Here is a 20,350-nt window from a genome sequence, read left to right as displayed (position 1 = left end):
GCTGACAAAGTCATAATAATATTAATAATCTAATCAAAGAGAGAAAAAAGACTAAAGTTTAAGTCTACCGTAATCGTCCGACATGACGAAACATATGTACCCGATCATTTTGCCTGATCAAACCTAATTCTTTGCATGCGTTTTAACACTCGGTGCGACATCCATTGCCTGGACATACATATCGTTATCCACTATATAGATGAATATGTATATAGTTTTTGTATCAATCTAGTGTTGCTTTAACATTTTTGTTTGTTTGTTTTGTTTTTGGTCAAATTGGGAAGAAATCAGGAAGGGATGTAAGTGATCTACACAGCTTTACACTGCAAAAAAGGTACCAGTGGTGTTAGTGTGTGTTTGTTGAATGAACCGATGGAAATCTGGCGGTGTGTATTGCATGTATCTCACACTCTAAACATCGCTCACAGTTAACGGCTGCGGCCAGGAGCACACAACTGTTTTGTTGGGTTAAAACAATTCTTAATGTTTGCCGCCCCGTGCCGCCTCTTCCAAAGCACGCACCTTCATCTCACGCTCGTGTTGCCTGTAAAAAAAAAACAAACAAAAACATCAATCAATTAAACATAATTTTTATTATTCATGTAGTTTGAAAGCTACATTCCAATATTTTTTTTTTATTTTTATGGATTGTTGTAAAATATGTCATTACAAATACCTCATGTACTGCTCATGGAGCGATTGGGCCCGGTCTAATGCACTTTGTCGTTGGAATTCAGCGGCCTGGTGGAAGAAATTGCGTTAATTAAATCGATTTTAATAGGCCAGCTCTCTGATCGCACAAATTCGGACAGAGCTGATATGTTTCGTGAAGGTGGATTCAAACGTTAATCACACACTAAAAACCATATACCCTTCCTGGTGGTAGTGGTCCAAGTGCTTACCTGCAGTGGATCATAGGACATACGCAAAAGCACCTCCGAATGTGGATCCCTCGGCATTAAAACATTCGGTCGTGGATACGGAGGAACGTTGGCTGCATAATGAAGTGCGTTGAAGAGCAAAAGCAGCATCCCATCCGTAGATCAATCGATGCAGGAAACATGTAACAGAATAACAAATAAAAAATATGAGCAAATCGGTTAGACGTAGAAATGGCAAGGCTGAGAATGAAGAATGGGTTGCGAAAGTAAAATTCGAACAATGGTCGTCGACATAAGCTGATGATTTGCTATATAATGTTAATAAAACCAAGCTAACTTTAATGGCAGAGATAATGTACGCGATTCTTCTATGAAAACCACTTTTCCGAATGTATTTACTCGAGCCCGGCACAAATTCGGTACTAGAAACAATCTAATGACTATACCACCCACGAACGATCAGTCGGCTCTAGCGATCAAGCGATAAATGAGCGATTGTGAATAGATGGAGACAAACAATTGAGGAACAGCTGATACGTGACATGGGAAAAATCACAGGATAATGGATGGATTGGGCGTGTGGATTGGATTTTATTTGCATTTTACTAGGAGAGCAACATGGCTGATGGATTGTGGCGAGATGGAGTTTCAACAAAATGGTGTTTGAGGGATTTAGATTTTTGATTTAGTTTCGTGTTCTTGTTTTTTTTTTCGTTTTGCAATACAAACTCACGTGGTAGATGAAACCCTGCTGCCGCCGCTGCCGCTGCCGCCGCCGCCGCTGCTGCCGAGTCTTGCTGCTGTTGCGAATGCAAGTGCAAGTGCGTATGGGAGTGTGCATGATATTCGCCAGCCAAGCGCAACTGTAACAAGTGAACAGAAACCAACAACATAAAACATGATTGACGTTTCGATGCTGATACGTACCATCGGATCGGATGGATCCAGCCCAACAGGATGCGGTGGCAAGCCTGTGTGTCGATCATTTGGTTTGTTTTTGCGTTTCGTTTGCATCATTTTCGCATTTCGTGCAAGTTTTTGGATTATCGTTTACAGAACAGCAATTCGTTCGTTTCGTTACGACCAGCATTTTTTTCCCCAGGTTGGCCAGTGGCATAACACGCAATGGGATCATCGGTAGTGTTGAAGGTTGATGTTGGTTTCAGTATCATCCAAATCGCAAATAGAAAAGGGCGTGAAAAAAGGTTTTTGTTTTGTTTTTTTTTTGGTTGGAATCACAATCATCATGGTGTAGTAGACCGTCCGGCCGTGCAACAAAAGTACGCAAGCCATACGTCCAACAGGTCAACAAATTAAAGACAAAAGAAAGAAAGACAACAATCGTAAGATGCACAAATAGTACGCATGTCAGAGTACCAAAAAAAGGGCAATAGGGTGACGATAGGTCCCCCCCCGTATACCGTACAAATAAAGTATGGGATTCGTAGGTTCATTAAAAGATTTTTGTTTTTGGTTAATTGTGTATGATTTCATTTAACAAGTTTCCCATTGCAATTACAGTGCAGACGGCGCAGTTTAGCGTTCAGATTTGTTGCGGGTGGCAGAGATGTTGGCAGTGGCCGCGGGGTTGTCGGCATCGGCGTAGTGGTACGGTTATGAGCATTTTCACCACATTCAGATGATGTTTGTATTTTTGATTGTAAAGATAGAAACACATTCAAACACACATATAAAGATATAAGGACGCGTGATTATGTAAAGGATGGACGGGGGAAAGATGGAGTGTATCAGCATTCAGGAAGATGATAAATCATATTAGACGCATTAGGATGGTCGCCCAGCAAAGCACGCGCGGTTCATCGGTTGGTCGGTCGTCGCAGAGATTCGTTCATGGTTGATCATCACCGCACGCGATCGCGATCGCGAAAATTAAACACATACACACACACACACAACACGCGTTCGGGAAGATTCGTACATTCGATCACGTAAATCGTACCCACGTGTGTGAGAGGAAGAAGAAAAGAGAAACACAAAAAAGGAAAACGTAAGAAACATGTGACGTATAAAGTAAAGAGATAGAAAGCATAAGTTGATTGATTCTTCAAACAGCCGTATCAGTTGGAACAGTTTCCCGTTACCGCTCGGCAACTGGTTTGTGTCATGCGCTTGATACGTTACCTATTCGTTCCCGTTCCAGCTGTGCGAGCGCCGCAGGATTACCGTAAAGACCGGGAAACTGTGACGGATGCATTCCTCTGTAAAACACGAACAGTAGTAATTAGTATTAGCACAACCATTTACACACCCCAGAGCATAACATGTCGTCTTTCGTCTTACCTCATTCGGTAGTACTCCATCCAGTGCGGATCCAGTCGTGTAGGCCCCATGCCGGGCTGGTTTTTGAGGTCCTCAAATTCCCTAAAAAAGATGTCCCTGTTAATCGGAGAAATTTCGCAAAAATCGATCAATATCATTCTATGAACGAAAGCACCACGGTCGGGGAAATATGGAAAAACAGAATAAATTTAAACACAATAAACACACAAACAAACACATAACCCAATAACGGAAGCAACTCTGAAAGATAAAAGCGATTTAAAGAAATTTAAGCCAATTATTCTTGTTAGTGAAGCACGATTTTTTAACCAATTGATTTAAGCAAGTTAGAACAAACATCGAGTATAATGGTGACGAAATAAATTGTTTTAAGTTACTTAAACAAAATGCATAATTGCGAACAATGTGATAAACATTTTCTTTGATCATAATTTTAAAACACGAATGATATGGATGAATTATGTAACCTTTCCGTGAAAATGAATAATGCTCAAGGTATGTGTGTTTGTGTGCTTATTTACTCCCTGTAGCTATCGTGCATAAAAAATGATATTGAATTTTGATAAATGAGAGTGGAAGGAATCGAATATAAAACATCGATAAAATATACTATCATTCTACTTCAATGTTTCCACATTGCCTGCCACTTGAAATAGGGCCACATGTTTTGTAGAAAGATACTATGCAAACAATATCCAACCACTGAAGGCGGTCGTCTTCTTTGTGTAAAACCAAAAAGTTCAGTACTCTATGTTAACCGTACTAATGTGACAATATAAATTTAGAAACAAAAGAAAAATAACTCTTCATGAAAGAAATCTTCCAAGGTACTGAACAGAATGATAAATCAATAGCACATGAACAATGAATGGTAATAGATGATGCAGAAAATTGAACAGAAAAAAAACAACATTAAACAATGCTTGCAAAAGAAAAAACAAAAAAGATATGTGTTTATGCCTCTGGTTGATTGCGATATTTAAACAACACAGCATAAAAGCATAGAATATGAAGCAAAAGCAGAAGAAAATAAGAATATTCCATATATTATACCTTTCTCTATTGTACAGTGGATGGTATGGTGGCGGGACCATCGTCTCCACAGGACTACAAATCAACCCGGATCAAGATAGTAATCGAGAAAGAAAAAGAAAAATAAAGAAAACATGAAAAATGTACGCACCGCAGTGGAAATGCGACAAAGTACAACGGGAATACAGAAGTAAATGGATAAGATAGGGAAAGAATGTGCAGTTTTGACCGCTAAAATTGATATGAAATTTGTTAATATAAGTTTAACTTAAATCACTGAAAATTCATTCAGCATTAATCGTTAATTTGAAGGAAGGCTTTTTGCTTTGTAGGGCGCTTGCAACTTGCTTTAATTGCCCTGGACGAAAAAGGAAAAGACGAATTAAGCGTTTAACGCAGTGCCATACCTAAATCCAACATGCGGTCGTGCATACTCCGACAGCTGTCTTAGGGCCGGTGTGTCTGGATATGGTTTAATGTCCGGTTTCATCGACTGTTGTCCTGGTGATGGATGGCCTGGATGATGACCAGGAGGTGGTGGACCCGGTGGTCCACCCGGTCCCGATCCACCTGAACTTCCACCCGCACTGCCTGGCTTTCCTGCCTGCTGCTGCGCTTGCTGTTGCGCCTGCTGCTGTGCTTGGTGTTGTGCTTGTTGTTGGGCCTGCTGTTGCTGATGGTGATGTTGTTGAGCTGCAGCCGCCGCTGCTGCTGCCGAGGCAGCAGCCGCTTGATGTTGGGCTTGGGCAGCGGCCACCGCTTGTTGATGGGCCGTCACACTCGGATGCTGTGGATGATGCGGGTGTGGTGGTGGAGGCTGATGTGGATGCGGTTGCATCGATGGGTGATGCGATTGCTGCTGCTGCTGGTGTTGATGTTGTGCCTGAGCCGCTTGCTGTGCCTTACGTTCCCGTTCCTTCTCGGCGAGCTTTCGGTCGCGCTCCTCGCGTTTGCGCGCAAGCTTCGAGTCGGGCGTTGGTTTGAATTCGAGATCGGTTCGTGTGCATGAATTGTAATCACCTCGATCGCAGCGTCGTACGAAACTAAAAGTAAAGAAACGTTAATAATCACTCTTTCTTTGCTACATTCTAGATTCAATACTTACATTGCCGACTGAGATCGATGGCACTCGGTATCATCTGGTTTGGCCTCGGGGCTGGGACCACGGTTCATGTCGTGGACAGGTGACGGTGGTTCCGGATCCGGGTCTATGTCGAGTGTTTCGATGTGCACCGGTTCGTTTGGATGCGCAGGATGATGTCCGGGCGGTGGTGGCGGTCCGTGACCTGGATGATGATGCGGGTGATGACCCGGTGGTGGACCTAAGGCTCCACCAGCTGCTGCATGAGCGTGGGCTCGTAGTGCATCCATGTGACTGGTCGGTTTACCGCCACCAACCGGCGGCAACTGGTTCTCGATGAACGGATTGTGAGGCTGTGGGGGACCATACGGGGAGTGATGGTGGGGCGGACCGGCAGGATGAAACGGACTCCCACTGAGTGGGTGTCCACCGGGAGGACCTCCCGGCATGCCTACCATTCCGGGACCAGCGCCACTAGGCGAAGGCCCACCTCGACCAGGACCACCAGGTGGTCCACCTGCTGAAGAGCTACTCTGGTTGGACGAACTGGAATGTCCACTGCCGGGACCACCGTTTCCTCCAGACGAGGAAGATTGCTTCGATCGCTCATTTCCGCCCGACCCAGACAGTGAAGACACCGAAGACGTTGAGGAGGATGACGTTTGTGGCTGCTGTGATTTGCTACCACCACTGGAGGATTTTGATTTCTCACCAGCGTTACCATGGATACCTCCTCCTGGACCGCCAGCTCCGGGTGCGTCTTCTGGTCGGGGTGGAGGTATTGCCGTCGGGTGCCCGTGAAGCATCGGATTATCAAGCGGTGAGCCACCGGGCTTCATGTACGAAAATCCGGGCCCGTAAGCCGGTCCGTACGGATACGGAGCGTAGAATGGATTGTGATGGTGCGGGTTGAACAGCGACGGATGCATCAAAGGGTACGGTTGCGAGGCGTGCATTACGGACCCGGGAATACCCGCCATTGGACCCGTCATCGGTATAGGTAGAGGCATCTGGGGGTGTCGTATAACCGGCGGCGAAGCACCAGGCCGGAAAGGATGGGATGGAGGTGGTGACCGCTGTCCCGACGGGCCACCATACATCTTGCTCAACGGACTTGAGATCAGAGCGGCCGACGGTGCAGACGAAGACGGTGGAGGAGGTGTCATGTGAGGACTCTGCTGTCGCATAATCTGTCGGTCCCGTTCGGCCGATGCGGCTGCCGCGGCTGCGGCAGCTGCTGACGAGCCGCCACTTCCTCCTGCGCTACCAGCACCCGGTGTGGAAGGATGATGGCTGAGGTGCATAGGACTGGCGCGGCTAAGACCAGAGCTGTTAGAGTTGGCAGGTGAGCTGGAACGATGATGATGCCCTCCTGGGCCGGGGTATCCTCCGGGAGTTCCCGGACCACCAGGTGGTACATTGGGACTGGCACGACTCAATGCAGAAGACGATGGTGGTCCTCCGCCCGCTCCTGTTGGAGTTGATGGAGATTGCGCCAGAGAGCTGACTGACTGATGCATCGATGTCGGTGGCAAATGAGAATGAGGTCCACCCGCTAGACTTCCCGGACCGGAGGATGGCGATCGACGCCCTGCGCCCGCCACCTCCATTAAGCTTCCGAGCGCGGAAGGTGTCGGTCCGCCAAGCAGTGGTATTCCCGCACCGTGTGCCGCCAATGAGGGTGGTAATAGTCCGGCGTGTCCTAGTGGACCAGCCAAATGTGCTGCTGGGTGGTGTGGAGGTAGTTGCATGCCCGGATGTCCAAGATGCAGAGGAAGCGGATGCGACAGAATACCGTGTGGAGGCGGAACTCCTTGCAATAGAGAATTGATTGGGGAAGCACGGGTGGGAGGCATATCGTTCGCACCCGGCCGAGATGGTTCTCGGTCGCGATCCGAACGATGGTGGTGGGGCATTGGTTGGAGACCCAGCGGTCCATTATCGGACGAGGGTCTCATAGGTGCCGGCGAATGTGACGTCACCGATGTTGAAGACAAGGAAGCAGTGGAGGATGCAGTAGTAGAGGTCAGCGCAGTACTGCCACTTGAGGATATTGCTAACGAAACGGAGCTTGGTACGGATGATGGTGGAGGACCTCCAGATCGATGCATATTGCTTGGTTGGTACGGACTGGAACCCGGGGGAGTTGGTAGCAGTTGTGGTGGGGGAGCTGATCCTGGGTGGGCCAACGGGTGGCTTCCCAGCGAAGACGGATGTATCCCACCTGGCTGAGATGTCGGTGGAATCGGCGATGAGTTTGGTCCGGATCCGAGCAGCGTTGGCATCAATCCAGGGTTTACAATATGACCTGGATGACCGGGTGGTGGTGGTCCGTGAGGCGGTGGATACGTTCCAGCACCATGGGGTGGTAAAGATGGCGGTGGTCCACCGGACTGCGGCGAAGCGATGCTGCTGCTGCTGCCATGAAGTGCAGTTGGTTGCGAGCTGCTGTTGCTACCCTGACTGTCCTGATTGGGAGTCACAGCGTGACGGGCAGAAGCCGAAACATCAAGCGGATTCGACGAATCGTTGCCTCCACCACTGCTTGAGGAACTGCTCTTTAGGAGGTTGTCCGCCGAGAAGCTGTTGTTCTTGAGCGATGTAGGAGTATCGTTCGCTACTGATGAGGGTGGATATTTTAGAGGACCCATGCCGGCAGCGACGACCGCCTCCGGCGGAAGGTACTTCAGATCTTGTGGTTGTGACTGAGGTTGTCCCGGCAGTGTACCCGCCAGTGGATGGTGCGGATGGTGATGACCGGGTTGGCCGGGAGGCGCACCGAATGGCGGCATACCCGGTGGACCGTACTTTACTGCCGCCATCGGATCATATTTAAACGTGTGCTCGTAATGCTGCCGTAGCATGCTCAACTGCGCTGGATCGGGGTAATGACTCTTCGGGATGAGAGGCAGTGGTCCACCGACTGACGATGGTGGTGGAGCTACACCGCTTCCGCTTCCACTGTCCGAAGCAGGCGATGGGGCAAACTTTGTCCGCTCGTCTGGGGGTGGGTACTTCAGGTTCAAACTCGTCAGATCTTGTGGATACTGGGAAAGCTTCATATGTTGTGGAGGTCCCACTGGTGGTTCTCCTGGTGCTCCCGAACCCGCAAGTGGTCCAGGTGGTCCGCCAAGTTTCAGTGGCAGTGGTCCACCATCCTGAGCCGATGGTGGTGGTGGAGGCCCGTGCGCTGGATAACGTTTCATGTCGTACTCTAGCGGTTCGTCCTGTGGCCCACCCGGAGGACCATACTTCAATCCCGGAGGTTCACCAGGACCAGGAAGTTGGTGTGGTGGTAGCGGTCCATATTTATGTTCGCCATATTTTATTCCATCTTCCCCAGGATGGCCACCATATTTGATGTGACTTTCGTATGGTTTCATCACTAAATTCTCTGGGTCGTATTTCATATCCGCACCGGGACCGGTACCTTGGTTCGACCCTTCGTTGCCACCTCCTGGCATCAACTTTGCTTCCGACTTTACTTCAATTTTCAGCTTTAAATCCTGTGGCTCACTAACAACACCGGTCGATGCTGCACTTCCGCTATTACCAGATCCAGTCTGTTCGCCAGCAGCTGTAGATGCGGCAGAGGCTGAGCCGAGTGCAGCAGGTTCCTCATTTGGTTCCTTCTTGATGAAAACATCTTTGGAGTTGAAGTCAACCGATGTAGCTGAACCGGGCGGAGCACCGGCCGACGAACCGGTGGTAGATGCTTCTTGTTTCATATTTGCCAACTTCGAGGCCATTTCTTGTTCGTTGGATGAAGCAGCACCGATGGAGTTTACGCACGGCTTGCCTTCCGCAGTGGTGTTGCAAACACCAGTCGCACTACTCGTCCCGTTTGCGGTCGCTGCTTCTTCCGCCGATGGAGGTCCCTGTTGCGCTTCGCTGCTACCATCCGCTCCGGACACTGCAGACCCCGATGATGGTGGTGCCGGAGTCGCAACAGGTGTTGTGGCCGCTGTCGACGGTGGAGATATATCTTCCGTTTCGGGTAGCTTAGCAGTGTCCGCTGCGGTCGGAACCGTTGCTACCGCAGATGCGACAACTGCTCCTGTAGCACCCGCATTCGAATCATCATCTTTGTCCTCTGATCCGCCTGATGACGACTTTGCGACTGTTGATGTGGTCGTATTGCTGCTGCTACTATTTTCGTTCGATTCCGTAACCATCGGTTCCGCAGCAAGCGGTGGCCCGAGAGATAACGGATCCTTGTCGTCTTCTTTCGTACTTGTGGCACTTCCTTCAGGCCCACCTGGGCCATTTCCAGCATTGACAGCATTCGCACCCTGCAACCGGTCGTGACCAACCGGTGTTGGGGTGCCGGTAGTTCTAGTGCCCACGCTGGTTTCTGTAGCTGCCTCACTAACCGATTCCATCTCATCAAGCACGGAACCGGGCCGACTGTCTGTCGTGAGGCTCTCGGCTGGACTGTCCGCGCGCTTTCGCTTTTGTCCATCCTTTTCATCGTTGCCGTCCACCTCGAGCTCGTTAGCACGCTTTTTACCCTTGCTTGGGGTCGTCTCCGTCTTGCCTGTACCGCTGGACGAGGATGATGATCCCTTTCCTTTGCTACTGCTTTGCGAACTATGTTTCCCGCCGACACCACCGTCCACCGTTCCACCGGTAGCACTCGAACCGGTAGCATTACTGCTATTGCTGCCACTACTACCCGTCGTTTTGCTTGGCGTCTTCGGACTGTCCAAGCTTCCCGTACCATTACCACTGCTACCAGCAGCACCTCCACCAGCGGTGGCGGATGTGCCGGTTGCTGTCTGCTGTTCCGGGGTCTCCGTACCGCCACGCTTTGGTCGCTTCGCATTGGTAGCATTCGTTTCCTTGGTTGGCTTTTGGCGGGTCCGCATCCTCGACGGAGATTCCTCGCCGGTGACCGTGCCCCCGCCAATGCCGCCGCTGCTGGCCGTCGTCGTAAAGTCTCCGACGCCGACGGAACCGCCGACGCCGCCGTTACTTCCGTTACTACTGCTGCTGCTGCTACTGCTGCTGCTACTACTGCTGCTGCTGCTACTGCTGCTGCTACTACTGCTGCTGCTGCTGCTACTGATGCTGCTATTGCTGCCGTTGCCTCCAACGCCGGTACCGTTGGCGGTGGCTGTCGCTGCAGCCGCCGCAGCTGCGGTCGCCTTGTTGGCGCTCGAATCACTGTCGCACTCGCTCACGTCGTCCTCGGTAACGGAGCTGTTCTCCTCCTTGCCGATCGGCGACGGTCGGGACGAACCGGTATCTGTCACAGTCCGCTCGGGGGTCTGTTCCTTCTTGCTGTTGCTGTTGCTGTTGCTGCTGCTGCTGCTGCTACCACTGCTGTTCGGCGGGGTGCCACTCGCATTACTGTTCGTCCGTGTGTTGCGTCGTCTGAGCGAGCTCGCCCGTCGTCTGCGGTGCGGCCGGTTCTGATTCGCTCCCGGCGTCTTCTTCCAGAGATAGTAAAACTCTACCAATTCCGGCTACGCAGTGTAGTAAACGTGTGCGGGAGAAGCATAGGGGAGGAGTGGTTAGGAAAAAAAGATTAATTTTTAGTTCAATGCAGGACAACCAACAGGTGCCAACGAGTCACTAGAATCCAGCATTACCGTTGGCCGATGTGGTAATAGGTCTTTGTGGATGCGAAAAAAATTCTTCCCAAACTGTCGCAAACCCTTGATGAAGCGTTTCGTTTCCTCCTCTGTCCACTTCTTCTCGATTCCCTTCGTTACGGGACACTTTAGTAGCGCTTCTAGAGCTTTGCCTGCGTCGTATCCCGAGTCGTGTAACTGCAAGTAAAGGCAAAAGTTCGCATCAGAGCGTACAGGACAATGGGCGGTTGTTCGGCATGGTGGGAACCGATGATACTTACAACATCAAACGCATTTATAGTTGTATCGTCACGACTAGCTGCCATACAACCATCTTCCTCGCACATACCCTGAAAAGCGGATATTGAACGAGCGGCGGTCAGGTACATTAACAAATCATTATCAATGTACAGTCCGGGTGTCCATCTCGGATCCTCTAGGTCGCGATCTTCATCGTCCTCGGAGCGGTAGTTCTCGATCGGTTGATAGTCTGGTAATGTTGCCTGTGAAGTGACATGAGACGCATACATCAAGCAATGTTTGTAATGAACTATATTAAACGACCAATTGTACACATCTCTGCTGTGTGGCAATTAAGTGTTGAGTTGGTGTATATTAGGAGATGGGTTTGGTGAAAATGGTAAGATGTTTAGTGGGACTCGGAGAGTAGAATGGTGTGGTGAATAAAGCGCGTTTGATGTTTGATAATTTTTACACACGAACTCCACGCATTTTACGCATTTTCGATATCATTATCGGAAATAGCACAAGGTAGTAGAGAAAGTAATCCATAAATTTCTTATCCGGAACAGCTTATGCAAACGTGTGAAACCAATTGAACAAAACCAATTGCATTGCTACACATTTACACCGCGGAGGTGTTATGCTCCGGCCAATTTATTCCAACATTGAAAATAACCTGCGGTGGTAACCGAGTTCAATGAGCATGGGTGTGTTGCACAAATTAATCAAATTAGAGTAAACAAATTGTACGCGAATGGGGCAATACATTTATATACACAGGAAGAAAATTATGACTGCCGCAGAAGAAAATCATTGCAATGCGCGTGTTTTGTTTTCAGTATTGCGTGGCGTGTTTGGTTAGAGGGGGCGGTTGTTAGGTCATTATAGCTAAAAAGAGAAAAGCCATGCAGCGAAGACGGAATCGGTCGCCAATGTTTTAAGTGTGCTAAGTGTGGGCCGTAATGAGGAGCTTCCAAAAGATGATGAAGGTGAAATGAAACAAAATATAATTAATGCGCGTGATTGTGGCATGTGTAATGATGTCATTATTTAATTATTTGATCGCTTGCAGAGCATCGTGTACCGTATTCAGAGACGTCAGAAAGCAGCACGAAAGCCTCACACCCAACGGACGGTTTGTTTACTACAGCACCGCACTGTGGAGTAGGCGAAATGTAACACTACCACCTGCGGTAAGTATTAGAGAAGCTAAGCATCTTTTTTATGCTCTTGCAGCTAGTGATTTATTTGCCACTTATTCGACGATTGCGATTGTTTCGGTGAAATTTAAGTGAAAAGAAATCTAACGAAGGTACGCACAGGAAACCATACATGTCAGCAGAATCGACTCCAACCTCCCAATACGAAGAAGTGGCTCTTCCACCAGCATTACGGCATTGTGTTTGTAGCTGATCACAATACTTGAAACCACGTTGGTACACATTAAATTCTCTAAAATATATAATTTCCCTGATGGAAATTATGTGATGATTCCGCCGAGCTGGCACGAAGAACGAAAATGAGACCGTTCATACGCTTAATCTCCTGAATGAAGTGATTAATTTTCCATTTTCCCTGTGTAATTGCAGCTGCGAGGTAAATTATTTTTACCATATGTCCGCCCCAACACCCCAGCCCCCCCCTCCCCCTCCCCCCTTTTCCACGGCTACATTCCACCACAAGTAAAGATTTCATTTAAACACTACCGAAACACAATGCACTACGAGCGCCTTAACGCACGAGGGCGGTTATTCGCTATTAGCAAAAGGAAGTTTCCATCGCACGATTTGCTCCCTTTTCATGGCGCCGGCAAAACAGCAACCAAGCCAAGTGCTGCTTGGTGGGTTTGTTATGCGGTGCTTAAATTGATTCCAATTTCCTCATTTTCATTCACACACACACCCACAACGTAGCGGCTGCAACAACCACTCTCCCCCCCCCCACCACAGACACAAATCCATTGAAAGCGATCGGGGTTTCTTCAATTTTCCCGGATCATGATCATCTCATCCCACGGGTTGGGTTGGAGTTGAGGAGAATTCTTGTTTAATTCCACCATATCTACCACCGCATTCATCACATGCGTTACACATCCTTCCCTTTTCCAGAAGCTACAGTATAACCTCGAATCCCCCTCTACGGCGGTACATTTTAGAGTGAAACACGCTTAAGTGTGTGTGTGTGTGTATTGTATACCATTTCCATGACCATTTCCTACTCTTGTACGGGTGGTGTTTTTCTTCATTTCCGCCCATCGTTCCATCGTTGGGGTCGATCGTCTTAAAGCTAACCGGGAGAGATCTTACGCAGACGATCGGGCCGGGCCCCACCACCACCGTACACACCGGGGGCAGGGGGCCCACGCTGTACAAATATGTGTTTACCCGTGCTTTTGCTTTCGCCCGTCCGTAATTAATTTCAAATCGCTTCGTTATGGCTAATAAGCCAATAATATGGTGGAAAGATTTCAAAGGTGAGATTGACGGTCGGTGCGCACACACAACCCACACCTTTACGTCCCGTGGCTAGAGAGATGGGATGGATGGATGGAACGAGCCGCTTCTTCTTGATGCGAGCGCCACGACCCGCCTGCCTTTGCCTGTGACCGTTGCGGGGGGGGGGGGGTTTTCTTTCTTCTTCATTCGGTAAAAACTCATCTCATCATCAACAACGTTCATTCTGTGGCCGCGCTGTGGTCATTCAAGAAAGAAAGGCGCTTATGTGCGTGATGATGGTGATGCACTACTACACCGTCTGACCGCTACCGCTACGACCGACCGTGTTTTGGTACAATGGCGCTAGGCAAACGGTAAAACTGAACGGTGGCCACCGTGTGTCCGACCCTCATAAAGAAAACTCATTGGGCGAGAATGGTACACGGAGAGGTATGGGGAGGATCGTTTGGGGCGGGGTATGTGACCGATGAAAGGAGCAAAAACAACCACAAGATGATGCTCTTTCGGGCAGATGAAGTGGTTTGAAATAAAGAAAAATGAAACGGTTGGTAAACCAGTGGCCATACTACGAGGCCCTTACTCCTCAACTCCCCCTCTCCTGCCTGCCAGTAGGCAGGGTACCGCACGCAAGGGGAAAACTCGGCCAAAAACGGAGTGACTGTTGGTGAAAATTCACATTCAGCCAGCGTTGAAGGATGGTAAATGTGGTTGAAGAAGAGTACCCCAACAATGCAACATCATCACCATCATCATCACGATGAGCCAATTTGTCTGGTGGATGGGTACCGTTTTGCTCGAGTTTTGTATTTGTATTTCTTTTACGACTCCATTTTCAAGCGGTACAATTTCTACTGAACACGATTGCACCAAATGGACACACACTCACACACCGTACCGAAGTGTAATTAATTAATCTAATCTTAACGCAACGAGGTGATTTTAGTCCATAAGCAAGTTGTTATATTGTTATACGTCATCAAACAACAATTATTAAACAATAAACAGACCTTCTTCGGATAGTAATATAGAGGAAGAAAACATTAAACTTAAATAGTCACAGCGACCCTTCCAAGTTGAGGGCACTCCTTTGGCGTTCTTGGCTTTAATAAACCCCACCTTGTCGGTCGTTTGTCAACAGCATTAACTTTAAGCGCGTAAAGCAAAAAGGGGGAGAGGAAGACTGGCTACATTCGAACCGAATCTATCACGCACATCGCTCATACTCCAAAAATGCTCTTTATTACCCCTGTACTGCCAACACCGGCAAAGTGTTTGCCAGAAATGTAAACAGAAATGTTTCTAGCAATTGCTTGTGCGTTAATCTGTGCCAGTGAAATATTTAACACTTTTGTGTCGCCACTCTACTACTGCTCTCAGCCTTTCAGCCTCCAGTTCCGACCCGCGCACTTGCAGGCCAAAAAGGGCAGTCGATTTTTATTGCCTTTTCTCAATAATGCCCCCCCCTCCCTGTCGATATCCCTGAGCTACCCTATTAGAGGGAGTCAAACATAAACATTGGCCAGTGCAGGAAGGTTTGGGAGGAAAAAGATGGAGGAGGTGTGGGGACCAACACAACAAATGGGGTTTAAAGTTCCATTTATAACGTGTCGTTCAACGGTCGGATTGATTTTCATTTCCCCGTTTCCTCCCTCCCGTTATCGCACCCGTTCTTCACGCAAGCTCCACACACACACACATTAAATGCGGGCGGGAAAATCGGATTTACGGTGGTGCGTTTTCTTATGGCTTCTGGCTTTTCTTACGAGGTAGAAGCGCAACTGAAAGCAAATCCCCCTTCCCCCCTCCCCCACCTCTTCTCCCTTCCACAAACTAAAACACTCAAATATGTTCCGGGGGAGCGATAGAGAGTGAACCGGAGCCACCACTAAATTGGAAAATTTACGCCCGTTTGCAATGCGAACGACCTTTTGGGGAGTTTTGTGGGGGGGGGGTCTCTGTCATGGCATGGGTAATTTGAAGAAGACGCAACCTACCAACCCTTCTTTCTCTCCCAATCGCCCACCAACGTCGGTCCCTTGTCCGGGGGCCTGTTTTGGTGCGCACGTTGTGTTTTCGATCCTTTCAAACATCATAAAACAACGGCCATTAATTATTTTCAAACAGAACTGTGGTGCGCGTGTATGCACCTCCGGGTTTGTAACACATATTTTGTTTATTTACATCCTATACCATGAGGCGAAACCTAACACCCATCGCCGACCAACACCCTTTTTTCTTACTCTTCTCTCTTTCCCGCGAGGTGCAAATGCGATGGGAAGCTTTAATGGGAGTTGTGGTGTGGGGAGGATCATGAATCAAACATTTAAAAACAAAAAGTGAACAACTTGTAGAAAAATTTATCGAATAACGATTGTGTTGAGTGAAAAACTAATTCACTCGCGTTTGCACGAATGCACAGAGAGTAACAAAAAACAGCCCCAACAAAATGGACGGCAACAAAAAAAAATGGCCTACTTCGAAGAAAAGACTTGCGCCCTACACTTTACGGGTTTAATAACATTCGTTGTGCGGCGCTTTTTTCGCGCTCGGCCCCAAGTTTTGAATGGGGGGATTTTTTTGTGTGTGTTGTTTCTTTTGTTTACACTTATAAAAATACAATTTTGTTAGCAGAAATTATTAACGGTGCACTTTAACAACAAAAAAAAAAAAAAAAGGACAATTATCAGCAAGTTATGAAAACCGAACCATATCGAATGTTATGTCAATCTCCGATATTGTTACAGTGCTGTTAAGCTTTTCACACCCCCTCTCCCCAAAGGAAGGGAGTTTTGTTTCGTTTGAAAGCAATGTCAACCCACTTTTGCATTGGAGTTGCTAATTATCGGTGCTTACATAACGTTTTCCACTTTTCAAGGGCTCAACAACGTTGTTTTCCGTTCAGACCAAGCCACCAAAATGTGCAACACAGAAAACATAAAGCATTTTTTTTTTGCTTTTTGCTTTCCGTTCCGCTCACGCGTACAGGATGTTTACATATGCCGGGATTTGGACACACACAAAAAAAGGGAATTTTTGTGCATGCTTATCTCGCAACATCACACTTACTAGAACAAAAATATTTTAATTACAAAAAAAAAAATCCCCTCTTCAACCCACTGGGGTAAGGTTAAAACGATAAATGGAAGGCAGTAACCGAAAAAAAAAAACCGCTTCCAACAACCTCCACCCCGATCGGGTTCGAGATGCAGGAGAAAAAACAAAACCCCCAAACATGGCGGTGTAAATAAAACACCCCGGAATGAAAATGAAGTTAGCTGCGCGTAGCGAAATTTTAACTGCAACCTAAAACCCCCCCACCCCCCCCCCCCCCCCCCCCCAAGGTTTGTAAATTATGACTTTTTATTGACCGTTAAACGTGTGAAACTGGCATCTTTTCCCTTCGCTTTTTTTTGCGCGCGGTAAACAGCGCAGAACCGCGCGGAACCTTTCCTTCTCAGTGTGTGCGATGATGTTGCTGTGCTTCTTGGGTCTTTTGGAGGGGGGTCAGAAAGAAAAAGGGGTTTTACTATCCTCTCTCCCCGGGGGGTGGAGGGGGCAAGAAGTTTGGTTGTCGGGATAACAGAGGGCCTGTGTGCTGAGAAACTCCACATGAAATCGGGCCAAGAATGGAAAAATGGGTTGATGGCAAACCGTTCATGTGTGTGTGGCCATGCTAGACTTATATGTGCGGTTTTTTTTCTGTTCCATCAACATGATCTGCACTGTTACCGGCGCAGAGTTCCAAATCGTAAACATACGCGCACACACACACGCGGTAAAAATGAAAAAAAAATAACACAATTTGTTTCGGAAACAAAACCGCCGCAATACAAAAAACAAAACAATAACTACTAACCCCGAAATTTAACCGGAGAGAGAGGTTGGTGAGGTGAAACGAAAAGAAATACCCAAAAAAAAAACCAAACACCCTGCCAATAACTGTTGGCCGGAAACGAAAGAACGACCGACACCCCGAACCGAAACTGAAGCGATAAAATAAAAATCTTTCATCTGCCGACGTGACCACCGCGCCAGCACCGCGCCCACAGCAACGGGCAATGAGAGAGTCGACGCCGTCTGGCGGGCCCGAAATTGGTCACGGGATGGGATGGCTTGTGCGATTTTTATTGGGACGAAGAATTCGACAAATGGTATGGGACCGTAGCAGTGGTCAGTTGGATTCGGCCATTTTTTTGGTTTTGTTTGTCGTATCTTTCTGCTTACGAGATGAATTATGGATTCCGGAACGGTACAGTGTCGGTGGTCGTCAGGGTCGCCGAGATTGCGACACTCAACCGCATAAAAATGATGAGAAAATTGGGGAGGTTATAGCGATCCCTAGCTTCGATGGAGAAATGAGCAGCCATCGCAACTGAACAAGGTTGTCTGATCTATAGACCTTGTATATCCAATTGTGACGAATTTTTCATAACTAAATTTATTTTACAGGAATAATTACCCAGCAACAAAACCAAATTAAAAGTTAAATAATAACCTTTCTTATCTCTTAGCCTAACTGCTTCAAAATATTACTCAAAATATGATAAAAGAAATGAAAACCCCTACTGAAAGGTAATATTTAAACAAATTTACACTTCGAAAACATGCAAAAAGGTGTTCGCGTATCGTAAAACGATAAACCTATCCACTGAGGTTAAGAAAGGGGTATGTGCGATAAAGAAAACCATCGTAAAACAGAGCAACAGCTCTCCTAAAAGACGGAGATAGATAAACGTGGAGTGTACAACGGAGCAAAAAAAAAAGAAATAGAAACACACAGAATCCGCTATAAATTGTACAAACGAACCATAAAAGTGGAACTGTTAAGCTAAACAGATAGTAAAGATAATAAAGTTGCAAAACAAGCGGCAATACCGAGAGAGCAACACGATGTAATAAAACAAAATTTAATTCGTTTCGCTGGAAAAAAAAGGTCGCGATGCTAAAAAAAAGCACTGCTTGGCGAAAGGAAGGAAGAAACCAAACTAGTTTCGGAAAGTTTAAACGAAACGGACAATCCGTCCCCACCGGCTTTTAGTAATCTATGCAATTTCGAACCCATTTTGACGATATTTCGCAGTTTCGAAAATGTCTTCCGATCTTCAAATTGATTTATGGGTTGGGGTTCCTCTGAGAAAATTATGACAGAAGGCCAGAGGTTGTTAACGATACCCCCCAAAAAAAAAAATGGATGCCGACGATAGCAAGATGTATGAAAATCTGTATGTGTCGGCATTAGCTGATTGACACTCCCTGCGTCTTCTGTTCCTCCCTAACATAAATCCATCCTTCCCATGTCCTGGATGTGAGGCCAGGCCATCACCCGTCCGAAGGGTGATTCGCCGTTCCCGGTTTGCTTTCTGTCGCACTCTGAATGTGTAACATAGATCATCGTTTACCTGATGGCCGGGACCCACTCTGATTTCTCCTTCGGTTGGCGGTGTGGCCATATTACCCCGAAATGACGACGGCGGCGATGAATCGAGCGGGGATCACGCGCGACGACCACGGCGGCACCGGTTGGACGGCGAGAAGAGATGGCGATCTCCGCCTTCCGGTGGTACCGGGCGAGACGACGGCTGGGCGCGGTTAGCGATCGTGGACGACGTGCCGCCGGTGTTGCTGCTGCTCGTCCTTGCTGCTGCACCTGCACGCTCTGCATTCAACGGGCCGGGGGAAAATGATAGAATCGATCGGGAGGACGCGTACCGGGACGTGGGGCGGAGGGAAGCTTTGTGGCAGCTGTTCGCGTCTCGTTCGCCGCCTCGATACACGGTGCACCGGTAAGTAAAGGACTCGCTTCTCGTGCAGTGGCAGGGAAGTAGGGTGCTAATTAAACCGGATCTTGCAAACGGGGGTTCGGTGCTGCGTTGCTGGCCGGTGTGTTAGCGTCTCTCGTTAGCACGTCGTGTGATTAGCACAGCACGGTTAGTTTCTCGTCGCTTTCCTTCCACTTCCTATGCACCCTGGTTCTTTACGCATTTCCCGCCGTATTTGTCGCTTTACCGCTGCCGCTCCTTAGTGTCCACCAGCCGGCCGTTGGTCCTGCTGGAGCTGCTGTTGCCGCGGAACCTGCGCGCACCGCAAACCGCCTGACGATGGGCCGCCACCGAGCTTGACGACGTTAACGCGGTCCAAAAGCGTCGACCCATCAGTGTGCATTGTCCGGGCGTTTGGGTTTTCCGGGGCGGCGAGGAAACGAAACCCAAAGAAAGCCTGCAGAAGCGTTGCCCGTCCGGGGAGGGCCCCCCTTGCGACGTCCGGTTCGGTGGTAGGGGGCTGAGATTGAATTCCTACAGAATGGCAACAAGGGGAAAGGGAGAAAAAACAGGGAGAAAACAGAAAGAGAAGAGAGTGTGTGAGATAGTGAGCGGCAAGTTAGTAACACAGGAATGTTGAACAAATTATCAAAAACAATTAATGTGAACGATCTAATCTCGGTTGCTTGGAAGGCCGCAACTGCCACCACGCAGACAGTGCTTTACTGTGCACGACCGTCGGATTTGACCGTCACGGTATTCGGGACCTTTAGGAATTTCTGTAACCCTTTTTAGGATGACCCCAATTTGTAGCAAAAAAAAAAAAACACCCCACACCCCTCTCTACAGGTTGTGAACATATATAGTGCGCGCACACACACACACGTATAGAGCAGAGTTACATCAATCAATTGCGCGTGTTTTTAAACGTGACATTAATGTACATTCGTACAACCATTTGCACACCCCGATACACGTCAGAGATTCGAGGTACCCTAGTAAATTCTCACCCCGACTAGAA

At 48.1% G+C, this 20,350-nt stretch overlaps 1 protein-coding gene across 1 annotated transcript; it reads right to left on the bottom strand.

The window, feature by feature from the left end:
• Window positions 1–480: 480 nt before the first annotated feature.
• LOC128716143 (collagen alpha-1(V) chain) lies at window positions 481–19,053 on the bottom strand. Its single transcript, XM_053811063.1, has 13 exons — window positions 18,970–19,053; window positions 11,153–11,374; window positions 10,890–11,069; window positions 5,320–10,763; window positions 4,622–5,257; window positions 4,236–4,289; window positions 3,183–3,278; window positions 3,024–3,100; window positions 1,809–1,852; window positions 1,615–1,744; window positions 903–994; window positions 677–741; window positions 481–544 (listed from the first exon to the last, which is right to left on the bottom strand). The coding sequence occupies exons 1-13, from the start codon at window positions 19,018–19,020 to the stop codon at window positions 481–483; spliced, it is 7,155 nt and encodes a 2,384-aa protein (XP_053667038.1). The 5' UTR covers window positions 19,021–19,053.
• Window positions 19,054–20,350: the final 1,297 nt, after the last annotated feature.

Source organism: Anopheles marshallii, chromosome 3, assembly GCF_943734725.1.
Source record: "Anopheles marshallii chromosome 3, idAnoMarsDA_429_01, whole genome shotgun sequence".
In the NCBI taxonomy this organism is placed as follows: Eukaryota; Metazoa; Arthropoda; class Insecta; order Diptera; family Culicidae; genus Anopheles; species Anopheles marshallii.
The sequence above is the reverse complement of the archived record's forward strand: the minus strand, read 5'-3'. Positions and strand labels throughout refer to the sequence as shown.

What these genes read in the sequence shown, in the direction of transcription:
- LOC128716143 (XM_053811063.1), bottom strand. Translation starts at nt 19,020, where the DNA reads ATGGCCACACCGCCAACCGAAGGAGAAATCAGAGTGGGTCCCGGCCAT. An exon ending in CATCGATCTCAGTCGGCAAT is followed by an intron (nt 5,258 to 5,319) that starts GTAAGTATTGAA and finishes CTTTACTTTTAG; the next exon opens with TTTCGTACGACGCTGCGATC. An exon ending in CGACCGCATGTTGGATTTAG is followed by an intron (nt 4,290 to 4,621) that starts GTATGGCACTGC and finishes GTTGATTTGTAG; the next exon opens with TCCTGTGGAGACGATGGTCC.